Source organism: Alligator mississippiensis, chromosome 13 (assembly GCF_030867095.1).
Source record: "Alligator mississippiensis isolate rAllMis1 chromosome 13, rAllMis1, whole genome shotgun sequence".
NCBI lineage: Eukaryota > Metazoa > Chordata > Crocodylia > Alligatoridae > Alligator > Alligator mississippiensis.
The window spans coordinates 42,615,387-42,632,370 of record NC_081836.1 but is presented as its reverse complement, the minus strand read 5'-3'; the positions used below and the strand labels follow the sequence as shown (position 1 = coordinate 42,632,370).

At 39.9% G+C, this 16,984-nt stretch overlaps 1 protein-coding gene across 2 annotated transcripts in view; it reads left to right on the top strand.

The window, feature by feature from the left end:
* The window catches only part of PDXDC1 (pyridoxal dependent decarboxylase domain containing 1), a 54,615-nt gene that overhangs the window by 28,236 nt on the left and 9,395 nt on the right, over nt 1-16,984 (top strand). For both annotated transcript variants that reach the window (XM_006261587.4, XM_019494679.2), the window contains 12 exons: nt 236-304; nt 1,075-1,153; nt 2,041-2,125; nt 2,900-2,948; nt 3,065-3,166; nt 3,391-3,516; nt 9,982-10,032; nt 11,344-11,407; nt 11,999-12,087; nt 14,138-14,243; nt 15,309-15,480; nt 16,193-16,311. In XM_006261587.4, coding sequence (XP_006261649.1) covers nt 236-304; nt 1,075-1,153; nt 2,041-2,125; nt 2,900-2,948; nt 3,065-3,166; nt 3,391-3,516; nt 9,982-10,032; nt 11,344-11,407; nt 11,999-12,087; nt 14,138-14,243; nt 15,309-15,480; nt 16,193-16,311 — 1,111 coding nt within the window. The remainder of the gene's footprint in view (nt 1-235; nt 305-1,074; nt 1,154-2,040; nt 2,126-2,899; nt 2,949-3,064; nt 3,167-3,390; nt 3,517-9,981; nt 10,033-11,343; nt 11,408-11,998; nt 12,088-14,137; nt 14,244-15,308; nt 15,481-16,192; nt 16,312-16,984) is intronic.

Below are 16,984 nucleotides of genomic sequence, written 5' to 3'. Positions count from 1 at the left end.
ATAGTTGTTTTCTTAATTTCTAGGGACCTCCCTTTTCTTTTCTCCGCTCTTATTCTTATCATAAATTCTAAGAGGAAACTCAGTTTAACATGCCAGTAACAGTTATTGGTACAGAGCTCTGTCACTGTATGTGTTTACTACTTGACACTTTGATTCCTTCTGGTATTTTTGAAGCAGTTGAAGCAAGCAACTAAAATACCAGTGAGTTGTTTAGATTCCATCTTTCTTATTGCAGCTGGGGTTACCCCTTTCCTGCATGTGCCGTGTGCCTTGTAACACTATGTTTGGATCCCAGCATCAAATGGTAAGTGTACTTTGTTTTGTTTGACTAAAGTGACGCTAGCAGTCTGAACACTATACATATTTTTCTATAGTGCTTATTTTGGTGTGTACAGTAAAGGATTTTCTTATCCAAGACCCTTGGGAAATATGCGCCCTCTATGAAATGGTTTTTTTTTTCTTTTTTTAAGGAGAGGTTTAAGCCTTAGTGCCAACCTTGTTTTTATTGCTTTGTAAGACCCTGTGGTGGATGATTAGTGTTCCTTGTTATATAACCGACCCTGAACTTTTGTTCTGTTTAAAAGAACAACTTTTTTTTTTTTAATCAGAAGATGGAACATAAATGAATTGTATGCCAATACAACTCCTGCTGAAGTCAACAGAAAGACTTCCCTAGCTTGTGGCATTGGAAATGCAGATGAATCCATGTGTCTGAGGGTCACTAGGCTGTGAGGGGAAGAGCATGAATTATGCAGTATACACAGTTTCTTTAGAAGCATTGTGTCTAATATTGAAATTCAAAATTTTGTATTTCTAAAATTAGTTACTTTGTTTGTCCTGTATACCTTGAAAAAGTTTTGTCTGACCTTTTTGCTTATTTTGTCTTTGGGGAGAGTGAAATTGAAATTGCAAACCTCAGACAAAGCAGTATTGAGAACTTAATCAGTGAATCAGCTTTAAAATTGTGAGGACACTATGCCAGGCTGTTTTTAGAAATCACAATTTTCTAGTTTAATAGTAATAAATTCCATTTACCCTTTGACACATCATTTATATTTTTCTTATTAATGACAGGATGTTGCTTTGCTGGACAGATTGATTAAAGATGATATCGAATCTGGAAAGCTGCCACTGTTACTTGTAGCAAATGCTGGTGAGTAAGCAGACGATAATAAAGTTGCATTCTGGAAAAATGTTCTTTTGAATTGGGTATTTAGATCGTATGGATTATCGGTTTGAGAGTAAAGAGTAGGTCAGCCATTTTTTGGCATGGAGTATCATTTAGAATGCATAAAACCTTCTAGAACAACTAATTACTTATATAATTAACTTAAGACTGCATTGTGCAGCCTCTTATAACAATGGTGAACAATTACACTGGCATTCCTGTTTGCTAGAGGAAGTATCTCTGTGACCAAGGTATTTGCAATTTATGCTTATTGAAGAACAAATTTCTTTTTGAAAATGAGATACTGAAGGCAGTAAATATCCCCAATTCAAACTTTTTTTTGACTTGCTAATAAGGCAGAGATGTAAATTGGTCTGGTCTTAAGAAAGGGTTTTATTTAATTAGAGGTAAGAAGTGTCTGCTGCTTTTTCTCCCCTAGAAATATCAGAATGTTAGATTTAATCTTCCTTATTTTGAAGGAGGTCACTCCTTCAGTTAGGCATATTGGGACCTTTTTCTGGTTCTTAATTGAAATATTCAAGTGTGTTTTTTGTTTTTTTTTAATGCTTTAGTCAACTAGTCTCCCATGTACCTGTAACCAAATGGGTATCAATACTGTTAATTTCCATGTTACCTTATGTCCTAATCCTTTAGGTCTCCAGTTGTCCATGTATCTACCACAGAAATGATTACCTAAATTTTAATGTAAAAACAAATAAAAATTGGATATAATTTTTTTCCCATTGTAGGTGACTTTCTAAATAATATACAAGATCCTTTGCTCACGTAGACTTAAAGGCACAGTCAAAGTTCACACGTGTGAAATAAGTTAAATATTGGACATTAATTGATGCTTTTTCCTTTCAATATAGGTACTCCAGGAGCAGGGCACACAGACAAACTTGGGCGGTTGAAAGAACTTTGTGAGCAATATAACATGTGGCTACATGTAGAAGGGTACAGAACTTAAAGCTCTTTCCGTACAGACCTGCTCTCCAGTTACGTTTGATTTAATGTGTGGCACTTAATTTCATAGCTAGCAAACACAATGGCAGGGCATACTCCATATATTTTACTGTTAAACTGTTTTGTATTATCATAAATTTGCCACTCTTTAAAGGTAAATCCCTGCAAATGTCACATTTGGTAATAAAAGGTTATTCGTGTGTATGTATGGAGTCCTGGTGGAAGTTCATTCATGAATGACAGATAATCTGCCCCTACTTGAAAGATATGAGAACCTAAATAAACAAGACCTGAAAATGCTTAGGGGAGAGAGAGTGAGACTTAGTGTGAACCTTGTTTCAAGTGCCACACAATTAAGGGGAATAAACCAAAAGACTGAAAGCTGCCTAAACAACATGAATGAAGAATGTCATGCTTTTAGACTAAGAGCTGTAAGAATGGAGACCTGAGTGCTACTGTATTGTGCTGTGCATTTTATGTTCAATGGCATGCTGTTAAAAATTGATAGAAAGCTACTAGAGAAAGGCAGTTAAGTGACAGGTTATGCTACCCCAAACTTGGACTGACATCTAAACTAGTTTCATACTTGAATTTTGAAATATTAAATAGCGATGTCTGTTTCATGTGCAGTAAAAAATATATGAAGAAAAATGACCTCCCTTTACAAAGCTGCATAAAATATTTAAACCAAAGATTAAAATGTATTTTACTTGACGAAAAGGTGTAAATATTTAATATATATTAAGAATATTTTCTCTTTTCCAGAGTGAATTTGGCAACTCTGGCATTAGGCTATGTCTCCTCTTCACTATTGGTATGTACTAATGTATGCAATATTTGTAACATGCTTTAGATTTTAAAATTGTTACCTAATCACAATGTGTGTGTTTGGTATTGTCCCTATAGTAAACTTTAATATTTCCCCTTTAGGCTGCGACAAAATGTGACAGCATGACTCTTACTCTGGGTTCCTGGCTGGGTCTCCCAGCAGTGCCTGCAGTTACACTCTATAGACAAGAGGATCCTTCTTTGGTAGGTTTGATTGTTTAATCAGCATCTAGAAGCTAGATGCTTTAAAATTACAATGCTAACATAGTGATTTGTAACTCAGTAAACAGTAATTTGCAAAGATGCCTCTTACAGCTGTGACGCATCTGTACCTTGATGGTGTTAGATGATTCAGGTTTTGTGTAAGGAATTTTAGTTATAAAATAACAATACTCTTCTCCCCTCTCCTCCTTTCCCTCCCACTTTAGTCCTTAGCAGCAGGTCTGACATCAAGTCAGCCTGTAGAGAAACTTCGTGCCTTACCACTATGGCTCTCCTTGCAGTACTTGGGACATGATGGCATTGTGGAGAGAATAAAGCATGCATCACAGCTAGTAAGTAGTAGTTTGTTAATATGTTGTTTAAAGGCATTCAGCTTTTCCAAGTATGGGATGGGATTTTATAAAAAATCTGTTACCCTATTTTTGCCTGGAGAAAAGGTGCTTGTTCCAATAAAGTTAAAATAGTAATGTTTTGGTAACAGTTATCTAGGCATCACTAGCACTATAACTGTTCACCTTTTTATATTTAAGAACACTTTGATTGTCATTTTAATATGTCTACATGATGAAGCATCACAGAAACTAATGTAGAAGAATTAAATGGAAAGAAAGAAATGTGGTAATAAATATGCATGTGTATGCATGCACACTCGGAGTTAAATTGCAAACTGCCAAAAGCATCAGTTGGCCAGCTATATGAATACCATTTGGGTTCAAAAAGTGGAATAGGATTTAAACCTAAATTTCTCCGTGGCTCAGTTTCCCTTATATAAATTGAGGATAGTAATACTTCCTCTCTCCTGTTCCTTATAGGTATTGTCTATTTTGATTGTAAGCTTTTCTGCCCAGAGGCTCTCTTACTATGTATTAGCCGAGTGTCTAGCTCAGTACAAACAAATTTGTAATATATAAATCCCTGAAAATTCAGAATGCAAATACAGACAATTTTAAGTATACAGTTGCTGCCTGTTTGCAGTAAGTGATTTACTAGCACTGTTTCCTCTGGTAATCTTATCCCCTACCACATTCTTTTAGCCAGTAACAGCAACACATCTGCTGCTTAAGAGCAACATTTGTGAACTAGAAGACGCTTTACTGTGTCATAGGTCAATGGGGACAGCTTGTTCTCTGTGCTTTCTTGCCTTGCTTAGCAACCCACAGAGAAAATAATGAGAAGATGCACTTAAAGAAAATTTGTGGTTATTAAACTCTTGATGACAATCGGAACCAAGTAGCAGTCAAGTAGGACTTGCACAGGTCAGTTATACAAAGAATTTAAAGTAGCGGGATTAGCTCTTAGAAGACGAAGATGGCCAGGCGAACAACCAGTCACAAATGTGAAGAAAAAAATCCCTTGTATTGATGAGCACCTTTCTGGACTCATAAGCAAGAAAAAGACCCTTCAATTTGCTACTGCAGTTGGACTGAATGACTTTAAGGCAAGTGATGGTTGTTTTAGCTGTTAGAAAAACCCACTATCACTTACAGAGAGGAGCATGAAGAGAAACAGTCTCTGGATAAACCCACTAGCAAACATTGGACATGAAAGACTTCTTCAGATTATTGAGAAGTTTTCCCTGTATGACATCTTTAATGCAGATGAAATTAGACTTCATGAGAGAGGGCTTTCTGACAGAGGACCCATGGAAGGAAGGAAAAATCTAGAAGGTGGGTGAGTTTTAAAGGACAGAGTAACTTTGCTTTTATGTGCCAGCATGGGTAGGACAAACCTGTTCAGCGTTACTCAGCTTCCTCTCAGTTATGACAGTTCAGCAAATGCTGGGGTGATGGAGATGCAAGTTCATAAAATCTTTTGTCATATCAAGGGGAAAAAAACCACAACAATATAAAAGAATCTGACCTCTCCTGAATGATGTTCCATTTTCTGCCCGTATGACACAAGAGGACTTAGTAGCTTCCCTAGTTGTGGATGAATGAGGAGAACTTCTCCATGTCCAGAGAACCAACTGATGATGTCACAGTTGTTATGAGGACATAGACACTACCTCAGGTTAAGAAAATGGATCACAAAATGGTGGATACGTAGGGTGAGAATGAAGTTTTTAGGAAATGTTTTATAAAGTCCCATTTCTGATGAATGTTGATGGATATTGAAAGCCTTGAAATTTGCTTGTCATGTCTTACAGCAGGTATGTGTGAGTCTTGGGGACAAAACTTACTGGTTTCTTTGGGAAAGTTAATATCATTTTCCAAAGCAGAATTATGAGTTGAAAGACATGGAACAAATTAAATTCTCTCATGAAAACGTAGTGATCCCATATATCTTGAATTTACCCTCTCGGTGCTCAGTGAGATGTTGATAATGCTTTGTAAAAGTACATTACAAAGCACTTTTTGATGTCAAGTATGATTTTAATTTAGGCTCTGTGTGTTGTCATGTTTTGTGTGTTTGTTCTTTGAACCTAAAAGTAAAACACTGACCCTGTTTTATAATAAACTCAGTCAGTACTGTTCCCCTTCTAGTCACTTTTAACAGGCTACCTTTGGTTAGATGACATGGCTGCTTAAAAGCTTCATAGTACAACAGTACTGGAATGTATCTGTTAATGGGTGTCAGCTGTAGTGGGAAGAATTAGTCTGAACTAAGTCCATACAAGTCTACGCAATAAAAATTGAGATTCACAGAATATGTGGGAGTTACTAAGTACTGTCTTTAAGGCCCCTGGGAGATGTTGAAACAATTGTGCATTTGGAACTCAAGGAATTTCATGTCCCATCGCAAACATTGTGCCTCCTGCCATACCAGACATACATGATAGGAGGCACAGTGTTTGGGATGGGTATGACAGGATCTGCCTTAGAGCAGGGGCAGGCAATTATTTTGGGCGAAGGGCCGCTTGATGAGTTTTGGCGAGCTGTCGAGGGCCGCATGGGTAGCCCTGCCCCTTTAGTTGCCCCACCCCCTGGTCGCCCTCTTGGGACCAGAAGTCCCACCCCCTAACCCCTAACCTTTGCCACTGGAAGTCCCTCCCCTGGAGGAGCTGAACCCCTGGAAGTACTCCTTTTAGAGAGGTGGCCTTGAAACCTGACCCCTTCTACAAGCAAGGACCTAGCCCACCCCATCAGGCCTCAGGCATTGAAAGCTGGCCAACCCCCCCACCCATCACTGGTGCCAGCATGACCTGGTCCTGACCCATCCCAGCGCGGCCGCAGCCCCCCCCCCCCCCCCCCCCCCCCCCCCCCCCCCCGGTGGCACAGCAGAAGCCAGCCCAGGCCCAGGTACCCTCACCAGCACAGCACCCTCCAGTGCTGTGAGACCCCTCCCGTTCCAAGCCGCAGGGGGATCAGCCACAGCTTTCCCTCCCCGGTGTGGCCTAGCCAGCCCATCCCATCCCCATCAAGCAGTGACTTCCCCACATGCTGCTGCACTTTCCCCCTACCTGTGCCAGCTAGTCCCAAAAGGCAGGAGGCTCCATCACTGCTTCTGCTGGCCAGTGATGACCCAGCCAGGCATCCCCAGCAGCATGTGGGAAGCCAGCTTCATCTGATTGCTGCTTCGGATGGGGCTGGCCCAGCTGGGTCGGCACCAGCCAGGAAAAGCGGCATGCAGCTGAAGCCAGCTTCCCACGTGCTGCTGGGGATGGGATGACCCCAGCCGGATCAGCACTGGCCAGCAAAAGCGGCGGCAGAGCCATGTGCTGCTCAGGACTGATAGGCAGGTAGGGGGAAAGTGCAGCTGAGCCCTTGCCGCTCTGGCTGGGCTTGTCCCATCCTGAGCGGCACACAGCTCTGCCACCACCTCTCCTTCCTGGTGCTGACTGGGCCAGAGCTGTGGCCCAGCTGCTGCTTTCCCTCCCTAGTGCGGGTGCAGCCCAATCCCACACAGCCCAAGTGGCGTGGCGTGGCATGGCATGGCATGGCACAGGGAAAGCCTGCCCAGCAGCCACTTTCCTGGGCTTAACTGCAGGGCAGGGCCCTTCAAAGCCTTTTGTTTCATTTCGATTTCACTGTTTTGAGCTTGAAACGCGTCGAAACAGCTTCAAGATGAAACGCTCGTTGAAATTTCCACAGCCCTAATGCTTACTAACTGTATCCCTTCCAGTCACCTGATGCCTCTTTCTCAGAGTCCAGCACAAGTGTTTCTCTTTAGCCAATCTATAGGCTTGCCTTTTCTCAGCCTGCCTCTCTCTGAGCTGACCCACAGCTCCTTGGCCAGCTTCCCTCAGCCCAGTCCTGTACATCAGGCAGGGGGCTGTTACCCAGATTACAGGTAACCTTACAGGTTGATTGCTGATAAGAGGCAGAAGGAAGTCTGCAGCCTGACTTATTTCCTTGCACTTCAAAAGACAAAAACAAGCATTTATCCCAAAGTCTATCTGGCAGCCCATGACAGCACAACATAGACTGTCATGTACACTACCTGGGGAGACTCAAGAGGTGGGAGGAGGGTGACATGCAGATTTGCAGCAAGTCTTCTTGAATGTGCTGAGTTCTCCAATTTCCCTCCAGCCTATACCCCATCTTTATAGATGGCAGGTTCTAATATTCTAATATATGGCCTCTGATTGGTTTTATTTAAATGTCTTTGTTGCACTGAAACTTTTGGAGCTGGGCTGAACCAGATAACTTGTGGATGTGTAAGGTGTCACTTAGGATTTACATCCTCGGGAAAGTAAAGGGGAGGATTTCTTATCTCCTTTCCTTCCCCATTGTGGAATGCTGTTCAACATTGTCCTGTTTCTTCTTTGCCTTAGTTTATGGTCTTCTCTGACAAGGCTGTTTTGTTTTTACAAATTAAATACCTTAACAAAAAATAATTTTATTATAACAAAATAGCATCTAATACATTTGGTTACATCAATCACTACTACTAGTATTTTATATATTTGGATTACTTAATGCCTGGTCTTCCTTTTACAATAGCTCCTTTCAGGCCTGGTACTTTGTTTACTTGCATTTCATTACTACTTTTCTTAGATATGTTGATAGTTTCCTTTACTTTGCTGACCAAGTTGGTTGCCACATCTGCAAAGGCTCATGCTGCAGTCATTCAGAAACAGATTTTGGAGACTTCTGCTTAGCTACACTTCTGCTACTTGACCTAGGCACCTTGAAAATGGCCATGGCTGGCAACAGGGTGACTCTCCCAACCTGGGGCTGACCCCAGCCTGATCCTTAGGATTGACTAGGGTATCCCCAGGCCCAGTTTCAGACCTGGGGCTGTTGCCAAAAATAGATGATTGCCAGCTGTGGCCCCAGGTCTGATACAAGGGCTTCCTCTGCTTGGGACTTCAAACCCTGCATCCAGCAGCTTCAGAGGGAGGGTTGCCAGCTGCAGGGGATCAGAGGCTTCCAGTGTGGAAGAGCAGAAGAGTTTTACCTGCCAGGGACTTTAAATAGCAGGCATTTTAAAGCCTCTGACAGGGAAAGCTTTTTGGCTCCCCCTGTCAAGAGTCTCATCCCCCCACACTGGCCAGCCCTACTGGGGCTCACCATTATGGAAGTTGAAACTCCTCTGCTTAAGAACCCCTTGGCTCTGCCAGGAGTCCACAGGGCAGCCTGGGGCTGATGCTGACAATCGGCTGATGGTTCGCACTAGTCCTGGAGCAGCCCTGAGCCAGCTGGAGACCAGGAGTTGCCCTGGGCTAGTGTTGACAAGATTATCAGCACCATGGGTTGGAGACCTGAAGCTGTCCAAGGCAGACAGCTGATTGTTGGGCATCCACCCCTGTTAGCCCTGGTATATAGACATGCCACTCCTTCAATTTTAAGGTGCCATAAAAACCAACCATAACAATGTTCCATGTGTTATGTGGAACATGTAATGGCTGACTTGTCATTTAATAACACCTTAAATTGGGTGCATTGGTAACACCCTCACTTCTTATGGCATGTTAACGCATTAGCGGTGGAGGGAGGAGGGGGTGGCTGCCATCTTGGCTGCCTGTGTGTTGGCAGCCGTGAGAACTGCTGGCTTCTACTGGAGAAGCCAGCATTTTATTTCAGTAAGGTGCCTCCCCACCCCACCGCCCACCCTTAGTAGTACATCCCTACTAATGTATTAATGGCTTTAGTTTTAGTTTAGGTTCTTTAGGTTAAAGAATTTCTTTCTAAATTACTTAATTAAAAAAATCCTTTGTTACTGGTTGCCATGGTAGCTTGGTGCACTTTGGGATTGGGTGGGAGGGAAGGCTGATCTGAGCCTTTTGAATGAGGCAGGATATAAATCAAAACAAATAAATAGTGCAATCAACACAGTTGTTTAGATGACAAATTAAGACACAATAAAGGCACAGACAAAAGTGCAGCTCCCCGCTGTAACTGAGAAGGCTTTGCAGGAAGTGTTCTTCCGAGTTGCAACCATCCCCCGGACCAAACTGTTCAAAATGGGAACATTTCAGAATGGGAGGGGGTGAAAGGGAGCAGAGGGAGCTTGTTCTAGGGGTTCCCTGGCTCTGGATGGTGGGGCAGCTGAATTGAAGCTTCCCATGCCCACCTCAGAGGGCTCCAGTACACATGCCCCACCCTCCAGCAGGGGCTGAAAACCCCCGCAGACCAAAATCCCTCTGTTCCCTTTCACCCTCCCATTCCGAAAACAGCTCATACAGAAGTTACAGAAGGCACTCTGTTTTGAAACATCTTCATCTGACCCCCTTATGCAATGTGGGATCAGATTTTCACTTGTTTGGCCATTTTTGAAGCAGTCTGCAGCTGTGCACTTATGTTTATAGTAGTATAGATGTACAGATGGATGATATTGAATGGATAAAGTTGTTGCTATGCATATGGAAGTAATTTTAAATTCCTAAAATCATTGTTTTTCTATGATCTTTTTAGAGTCAGAGGTTGCTGGAAAACTTGAAAAACCTGGATTTTATCAAAACTTCGGTACAGTTTACTTTTTATTACTTCTACTCATTTTGCCATTGGTTATTAAATACCAGAAATATCTTGATAGAAGAAACAAACCCTATGACAGTTTGGTGGTGGTGTTATTTTTAACTATTAAAGTTATATAACTTCATTCAGGGCTCATGGTAGAGGTGATATCTTTTATTAGACCAACAAGATTTTTGCAAAAAAAATCTTTTAATTGCAAGGTTTCAGGCACAAAAGATCACCTCTACCATAAGCCCTGATTGCTTTTTCCTCTAGCCCGGTACGGCTACAGCTTGGATACCTGACATATAACTTCATTGACATTTTGGGGTATAACCTGAGTTGCATATGGCAAAGATTGCACTCTTTATCCATGTACAGCCTCAGGCTCATGCTATAATGCCCAGAAGCTGCTTCCAAGAGTACTCGTTAAACCATTGACTCAATATTCTTTCAGGATACAAATTTTTCACAAGATCCTTTGGAAATTATATTTTGAAAATGAAACTAGCTGTACCCTCCCCTTCTGTTGAGAAGATTTTATAGTTGTTCTCAAATCTGTAAACAAAATATTTGTCCTACTAAGAGCTTAAGTTGAGACAGGTCTTTTAAAATTAGAACGGCTTGTAATTGAGAATTTTGTTTTTTAAATTAGTTGCATCTAAGGTAATTTTGGTGAGAAGATGCTCTGATGTACGGAGCAATTTAACCCTTTGAATATAGTATTTATTCTAATACACAACGTAGTTTAATTGGAAAGCAAATGCTATGGTTTGTGATGAGTAATCTTATTCTGCTTTGTGAGTAGAGTAATCTCATTTCTGAACTCATTTGCAGTATGAAACTCCATGCTGGCCCCTCTACCTGTGTATGTTCTGAATAACTTGTATTTGTCACTGAACAGCCGAATAGTCTATTTGGAGAGATTTCTACCAGGATCTTTCTCTCCTAATACTAGAATACTGGGGTTAACTTAACCCTAAAATATCTTAAGTATTGTATATCTTCCAATTAACATTCTTTTTTTTTACTTTATAGTGCTCCAAGTTCAGTTGTACAGAACTTTTTAAATAAAAAAAAATTCTGCTTTATGTGAAGGGAAGCAGTAATCTACTTTGCTAAGTTTGCCTGTTTACATGCTTATATAGTCACAAAGAGCTTTGTTTTTAATGACTAAACCAAAATATTAAGATTTGAACATTGTGAATATTGACAAAACAAAAGAATGTTGGCTCACCTTAGTTAATTGTGTACATACAACATTAAGTCTTTTCTAAGTGCATTTTCATAACATAGATTTTTCTTATTTTTATTTTTAAGGTTGAAGATGAACTTAGCTCTCCTGTTGTAGTATTCAAATTTTCCCAAGACCATCCAAATATAGGTATATAATTTATGGATAATAAATAATAAAAAGCAGTAGGGGGCAGCCTTTTTTGGCAGGCATTCTACAAATTAGCCCTACACTTTCAGTCCCCTTCCCCAGTCTGATCTGCTTTCTGCTCCCTGCCCTGTGCTCCATGCCTGATCTGTTGCTCTACTTCCTGCCTCTTGTGCTGTGCTCCCTGACCCATCTACTGTTCTCCTTTCTTTCCTGCCCTACACGGTACTGCCCATCCCCTTTCCAGTCTACTGCATGCCACCCAGGCCAGCCACTCCAGAGGTTGGCCCCACCTGTACCAAAGTACGTGTTCGTGTGCATCTGCGTGTATGTAAATAAATACATACGTATTACATTCTTGTTGCAAAGCTCCATTCCATTGCAGTATGGGAGAGTGAGTCATAAGTGGCTAGAATAAATGCATTTTAAGTCCATTATCAGTTTGAATTATGTGACCCACAAAATTAAGAAAAGATATATAAACGTATGTGCAAATTGTCTATCTTTTTCTAGAAAATATTGCTCATTGGAAAATTTAGTAACCTTTTATAATTATTTTGTATAAAAATCTCTGTTCCTTATTTTTGGGTTCAGATCAAACACTGCATGCTTCACAGACCTCTGCAATTCAACACACTTTAACCAACAATGAGAGACATATTTGTGATACCTTCAATCAGTGGGTAAGGCTGGACCTTCCTTTTTTTTGTAAAATGGGGAAAGACGGGATAGCTCAGGGGAACTGCTTACAGAAGCGACAAAACTAGCTTGGTCATAATTGAATATTTGCTCTTCCATGTGAAATTCAGGAGTGGCTCTGAATTAATAAGAGGGATTTAGTTCTAACTGGCAGCTTTTCATATGAATTATATTTTAAATTATAATATATACAAAATTTTAAACTCACAGGTGAAAATGTTGATACCTTTTCTTTAAGTCTTACCCCCAAAAATTTATATTTGTAGGTCACTAGGGTTAAATAAATGTTCTCCTTTGTCATGCATTCCAAAAAGCAGATTTGTGCATTGTGTTGCTTTTGCTGTTCACTAGATCTCTCTCCATTTTAAGTTAGTATTTATAGTCAATGAGATGCAACCTATAGAGGGGAACCCTGTACCCCAGGAAAGGTGACTTTCTTTTGTTTGCCAAAATAAAAAACTTGTCTCAGAGGCTTTTACTAGCTGAAGTGGAGAAGATATAACTTAGAGTTTAAGGCAATTTACTGTTAATGCAAGTAGTAACTGGTAACACAATAAGACCATCTTGTTGCGGGGGAGGGGAGAAATTATGTATGTTTTTTCACTCGCCAACTCCTCCCCCCCCCCCACACACACGCACTTCAAATAGATGTAGAAAATGGAATTGTGTTAATTACACTGTAAATTCCTTTAATTTTCTATCTGCCTTTGTGGTACAATCTGAGTTTGAGGTTTTATGCTGTGCAAGTGCTGTAGGAAGGGAAACAAGACTACTAGAGTGTGTCAGATCCCTTTTTCTACAATGTGGAGAGCTTAAATGTTCCTGCCTCCCCTCATATGTAGTCATGCAAGTCTGTTGTTTTTGTTTTCTTTGCCCCTAATTGAACTAAGGAGCAAGGGTTGCATTATGTGTTAGGAAAATGAGCAATTCTAAATATGTAAAATATGCATACTTTTAATAAGTGCTGCAGTAAATTCCCAACCCGTTTATGATGCTTATGCCAAGGCTAGTTCAGTATTCTTGTAGGGCAGTGGTTTTCAACCTTTTTTTCATTTGTTGGACCCCTTTGGAAATTTTGAATGGAGGTGCAGACCTCTTTGAATTGTAAGTGTGGGGGTATTCACATACTTCTGATTGATCGTAGTCTTCTTTTGTGGACCCCTTAGACATGGTTTACAGACCCCCAGGGGTCCACAGACACAAGTTGAAAACCACTAGGATAGGGGTCCTATCCTATGCAAAGTAAGCAGATGGGGGACAGCATCATGAAACCGATCCATTTATTTTGCTTTTCCACCTTTATACACATATGACTTCCTGTAATCACGGTCTTTCTCCATATTTCCCCTTGAACCTCTGCAAATCTACATGAATTAGGAAATGGAGAGGTAAAACTAAAACACAGTGGTTCGCGGGGGATTTTATAACCGTTGAGACAAAACACTTATAAGGAAAAAGCGTTCTGCAGGTCAAAGGCCTGCAGAACATACAGTCAGGCAGCCACACAAGCAGCAGCAACTTCATATTGCTGCCACTGCCACTGGTGTAATTGTGCAGCTGTGCTCACAGCCATTTTTTTTTCTGCTCCTCTCCTCTCCTCTCTCCCCAAGTCAGTACCTGACTCGCCACCCTAGTTATGCCACTGCTGTAGGTACAGATACTATATGCCGTCCTGTATGAATTATAATATCATTATAGGTTGCTGTGGACATTGTCATTACCTCTTCCTGCATGAAGCATGAATACAATTTGATTAACTTGCAGGAACCATGAAATAAATCACGTCTTGGGGTTTGCTTAGAAATTGTGAAATAATTTAATATGTACATGGCTTTTGTGTTTTGTCACTTAAGGTTGAGGTGAGCAAGCCAATGCTTATATACTTCAGGGAAGAAAACTAATTAACTTTTAAGTAGTAGAAAAAAGAAGCCTTATTTGGGGCATTGAAAATATAGGACTATTCCAGTCCAAGTTGGCGATCTTGAAAACTGTGCTCTATAAATTCCTTTAACTAACTATGTCTTGTCTCTTCAGCTTGGAGAACAGTTGGCACAGTTGATTCCAGCCAGTGGAGTTGATGTGGTTGAACTAGAAGATGAAGGCACATGTGTGCGTTTTAGCCCATTAATGACTTCTGCAGGTAACAGTGTCATTTAACTTAGCCACTTACTCAGATAGTTCATTTGGGGAGGGGAAAAATTGGAATTTGCCATTAAAATGATAAATATCATATATGTGTAAACTGAATCTGTTCTTCTCGGACTGACTTTCAGTATATTCTCCCAAGATTTTTTTTTTCCCTTTAGCTACTTAAATGAGGCAGTGACATCTAAAAGAGGTTCAGGATTGTCTCATAGCTTAGCAACTGTTACTTTAGAAAAACATTACTCTTTGTGTATGGCATCATGGTCCTCCACCTCTGTAAAGCCTTCTATTTTGTCAGTATTCACTAGAAAGAATAAGGTGAGAAACTGAGGAAGGTTCCTTTTTAAACTCTCAGGCATTAGAGAGGAGTCGTCATAGTCCTTCTTTCTCTCATTCCTTTGGATAAAGGATATACTCTTACTTATTCAGATGGTTAGATATAGGGACTGAGCCCTTGAATAGAATAAAATAGCCTATTTTGAAAGAGACAAAAGATCCATTTAAACATGTGTCTGTCTGTCCCTCCTTCCCCAGCACCCTTTTTCTTAGTATTGATGCAGAAAAGAAATTCCTTTTTTTATTTTTTCTCCTAGGAACAGGGTGTAGTATCAGATTAGAGAACCAACAGTGTAGAGAAGTAGGAAGAATTTTTTTTAATGTGGTTATGCTGTCATTTTTTTAGACAAAAGTAGCGCAGAATCATTGTGGTATAATTTGGCTGTATATGGACAGAATTATTTTTAAGTTATTAATGTAGTAAATAAAGGAATTGACATTAATAGTTTATAATACCAGAAAGTCTCACCATGATATAGCTTATTTTTTCCTGAATGCTTGGCCACAGCTTTTGTCATGTCTCTGCTGTGTCAATGGATGGTAGATCTGAAAACAGATTTCAGCACCCAGGTGAAGATAATGCAGTATTATTAAGATAATCTATGCAAAGACCATTGTAAATATAATGTGCAGGGCCAGGTATCTGGCTGGCTGAGATGAATCAAAATGTGAATAATCTGTCTCTGAGTCCACTACTTCACATACTAATAGATCGGCTCTTTAGTGTTAGGAACAGAGGTACAAGATGTTGATCAGTTGGTGGACTGCTTAAAAATGAAGATACCAGTACTGATGAGCACACTACAACTAAGAGATGAATTTGAGCAAGAAGTGAAAAGAACAGTAGGTTTGTCATATATTGAAGATCTCAGTTGGCCAGGATTGGGTGTTATAAGGTAAGTTTTGGGCAGCCCCAGACATGATATTGTTTGATGTTTTCCTCATGAGATTTGACTAAACAATGCATTTGGTAAAGAAGACATGACCCTGCTCACTAGTGATTTTATTGTATCCTTTGGGCCTGTAGAATTTGGCTTATGGCACAGCTAAAATTTTCTTATACTGATTTGTGACTGAACTATATTTTCTTGAAGATATCATCTGTGTTTTGCGACATACTTTTATTGGGTATTTGACACATTTGGAACTTGGCTAAAGATCTGCTTTGCAAAATAACTGGGTTGACAACCCTAACATTTAACCATTGTTGTAAATCAGTTGTATTCAAGTGCTTTTATGCATCCCACTGTATTTGGCTTAATATTACAGTCCATTTTTTAAAAATAATGGAATTCATTTGTCTTTTGGCAAATACAACGAACGGTTGATCATTTCTTGCCACATATTGTAAAGTTTTCCATTTGTTCAAAAAATTGAGCTGTAATCAATACTGAACTCCCCAAAAGATACTGCAACAAACTTCTGTATCCACGGGTTTTTTTTCCAGCTGCAAATGCTGAGTTACTGTACTTCCTCTACTTGGTTACTTTCAGTATTTTGACTTTAGGTATCACATTAGTTTGTAGAAACATGCTAAAAGTATAGATTGTTCATGTTTTGTTTGTAATGTAAACTAAAACTGTGCTGTCCTCTGTCTTGATGTTAAAGATATGACTACAGAGGTGATGGGAAGAATGATGACAAGCAGGATAAAGAATTGGAGAAAATTAACACTGAACTTCTGAAAAAATTAAGTGAACTGGAATCAGATCTTTCCTTTTCTTTAGGTAAATATACTGTTGAAAAAACTTCCAATCAAGTTAATGCTTTCTTGACTTTTATTTTCCTTGTTATGAGTGTTACTACAAGTCCTAAACTTCTAAAGATAGACAGGTTTCTAGAACTACTTTTCTTGGTTCCATAGCCTTGGTTCCATAGACTTCTTGGACTAAGAAGTCAATGAAAAACTAGTTCCATTTGTCAACAACAGCTGTGGCAGGATGAACTACTTCTGTGAACTAGATGCACTAAGCAAGCAGGATTGTATTAACCTGAGGGCTGTTTCCTTCCCAGAAAGCCTAAATGCTGTGATATTTAAGTTGATGAAGTTATGATTGATCTTCTCTTAGTCTCAAACTGATCCCACTGTTGGCTGTTTACTGCATTCCACAGTTTGGTTAGTTTAGATGCCTTTTGCCATAATATAAAATAATCTCAGTTGCACTTCAACCAGGGTGTCATTTGAGTGCATGAAGGTATTGTAGTATGGTCTGGTAAGAATGCTGGGGAGTTGCACTTTTGGTGCATTAGTGGTTTCTAGTCTCATTCTTATTAAAGCCAGGCTCATATTTTTAATCTTTAAAGGGAAAATCACCTAGGTGATGCCATGTATGAATATGATAAAGAAGCAATTGCTTAGAACACTACACTAGTGATACAAAATCCCAGTGAAATCCTCAG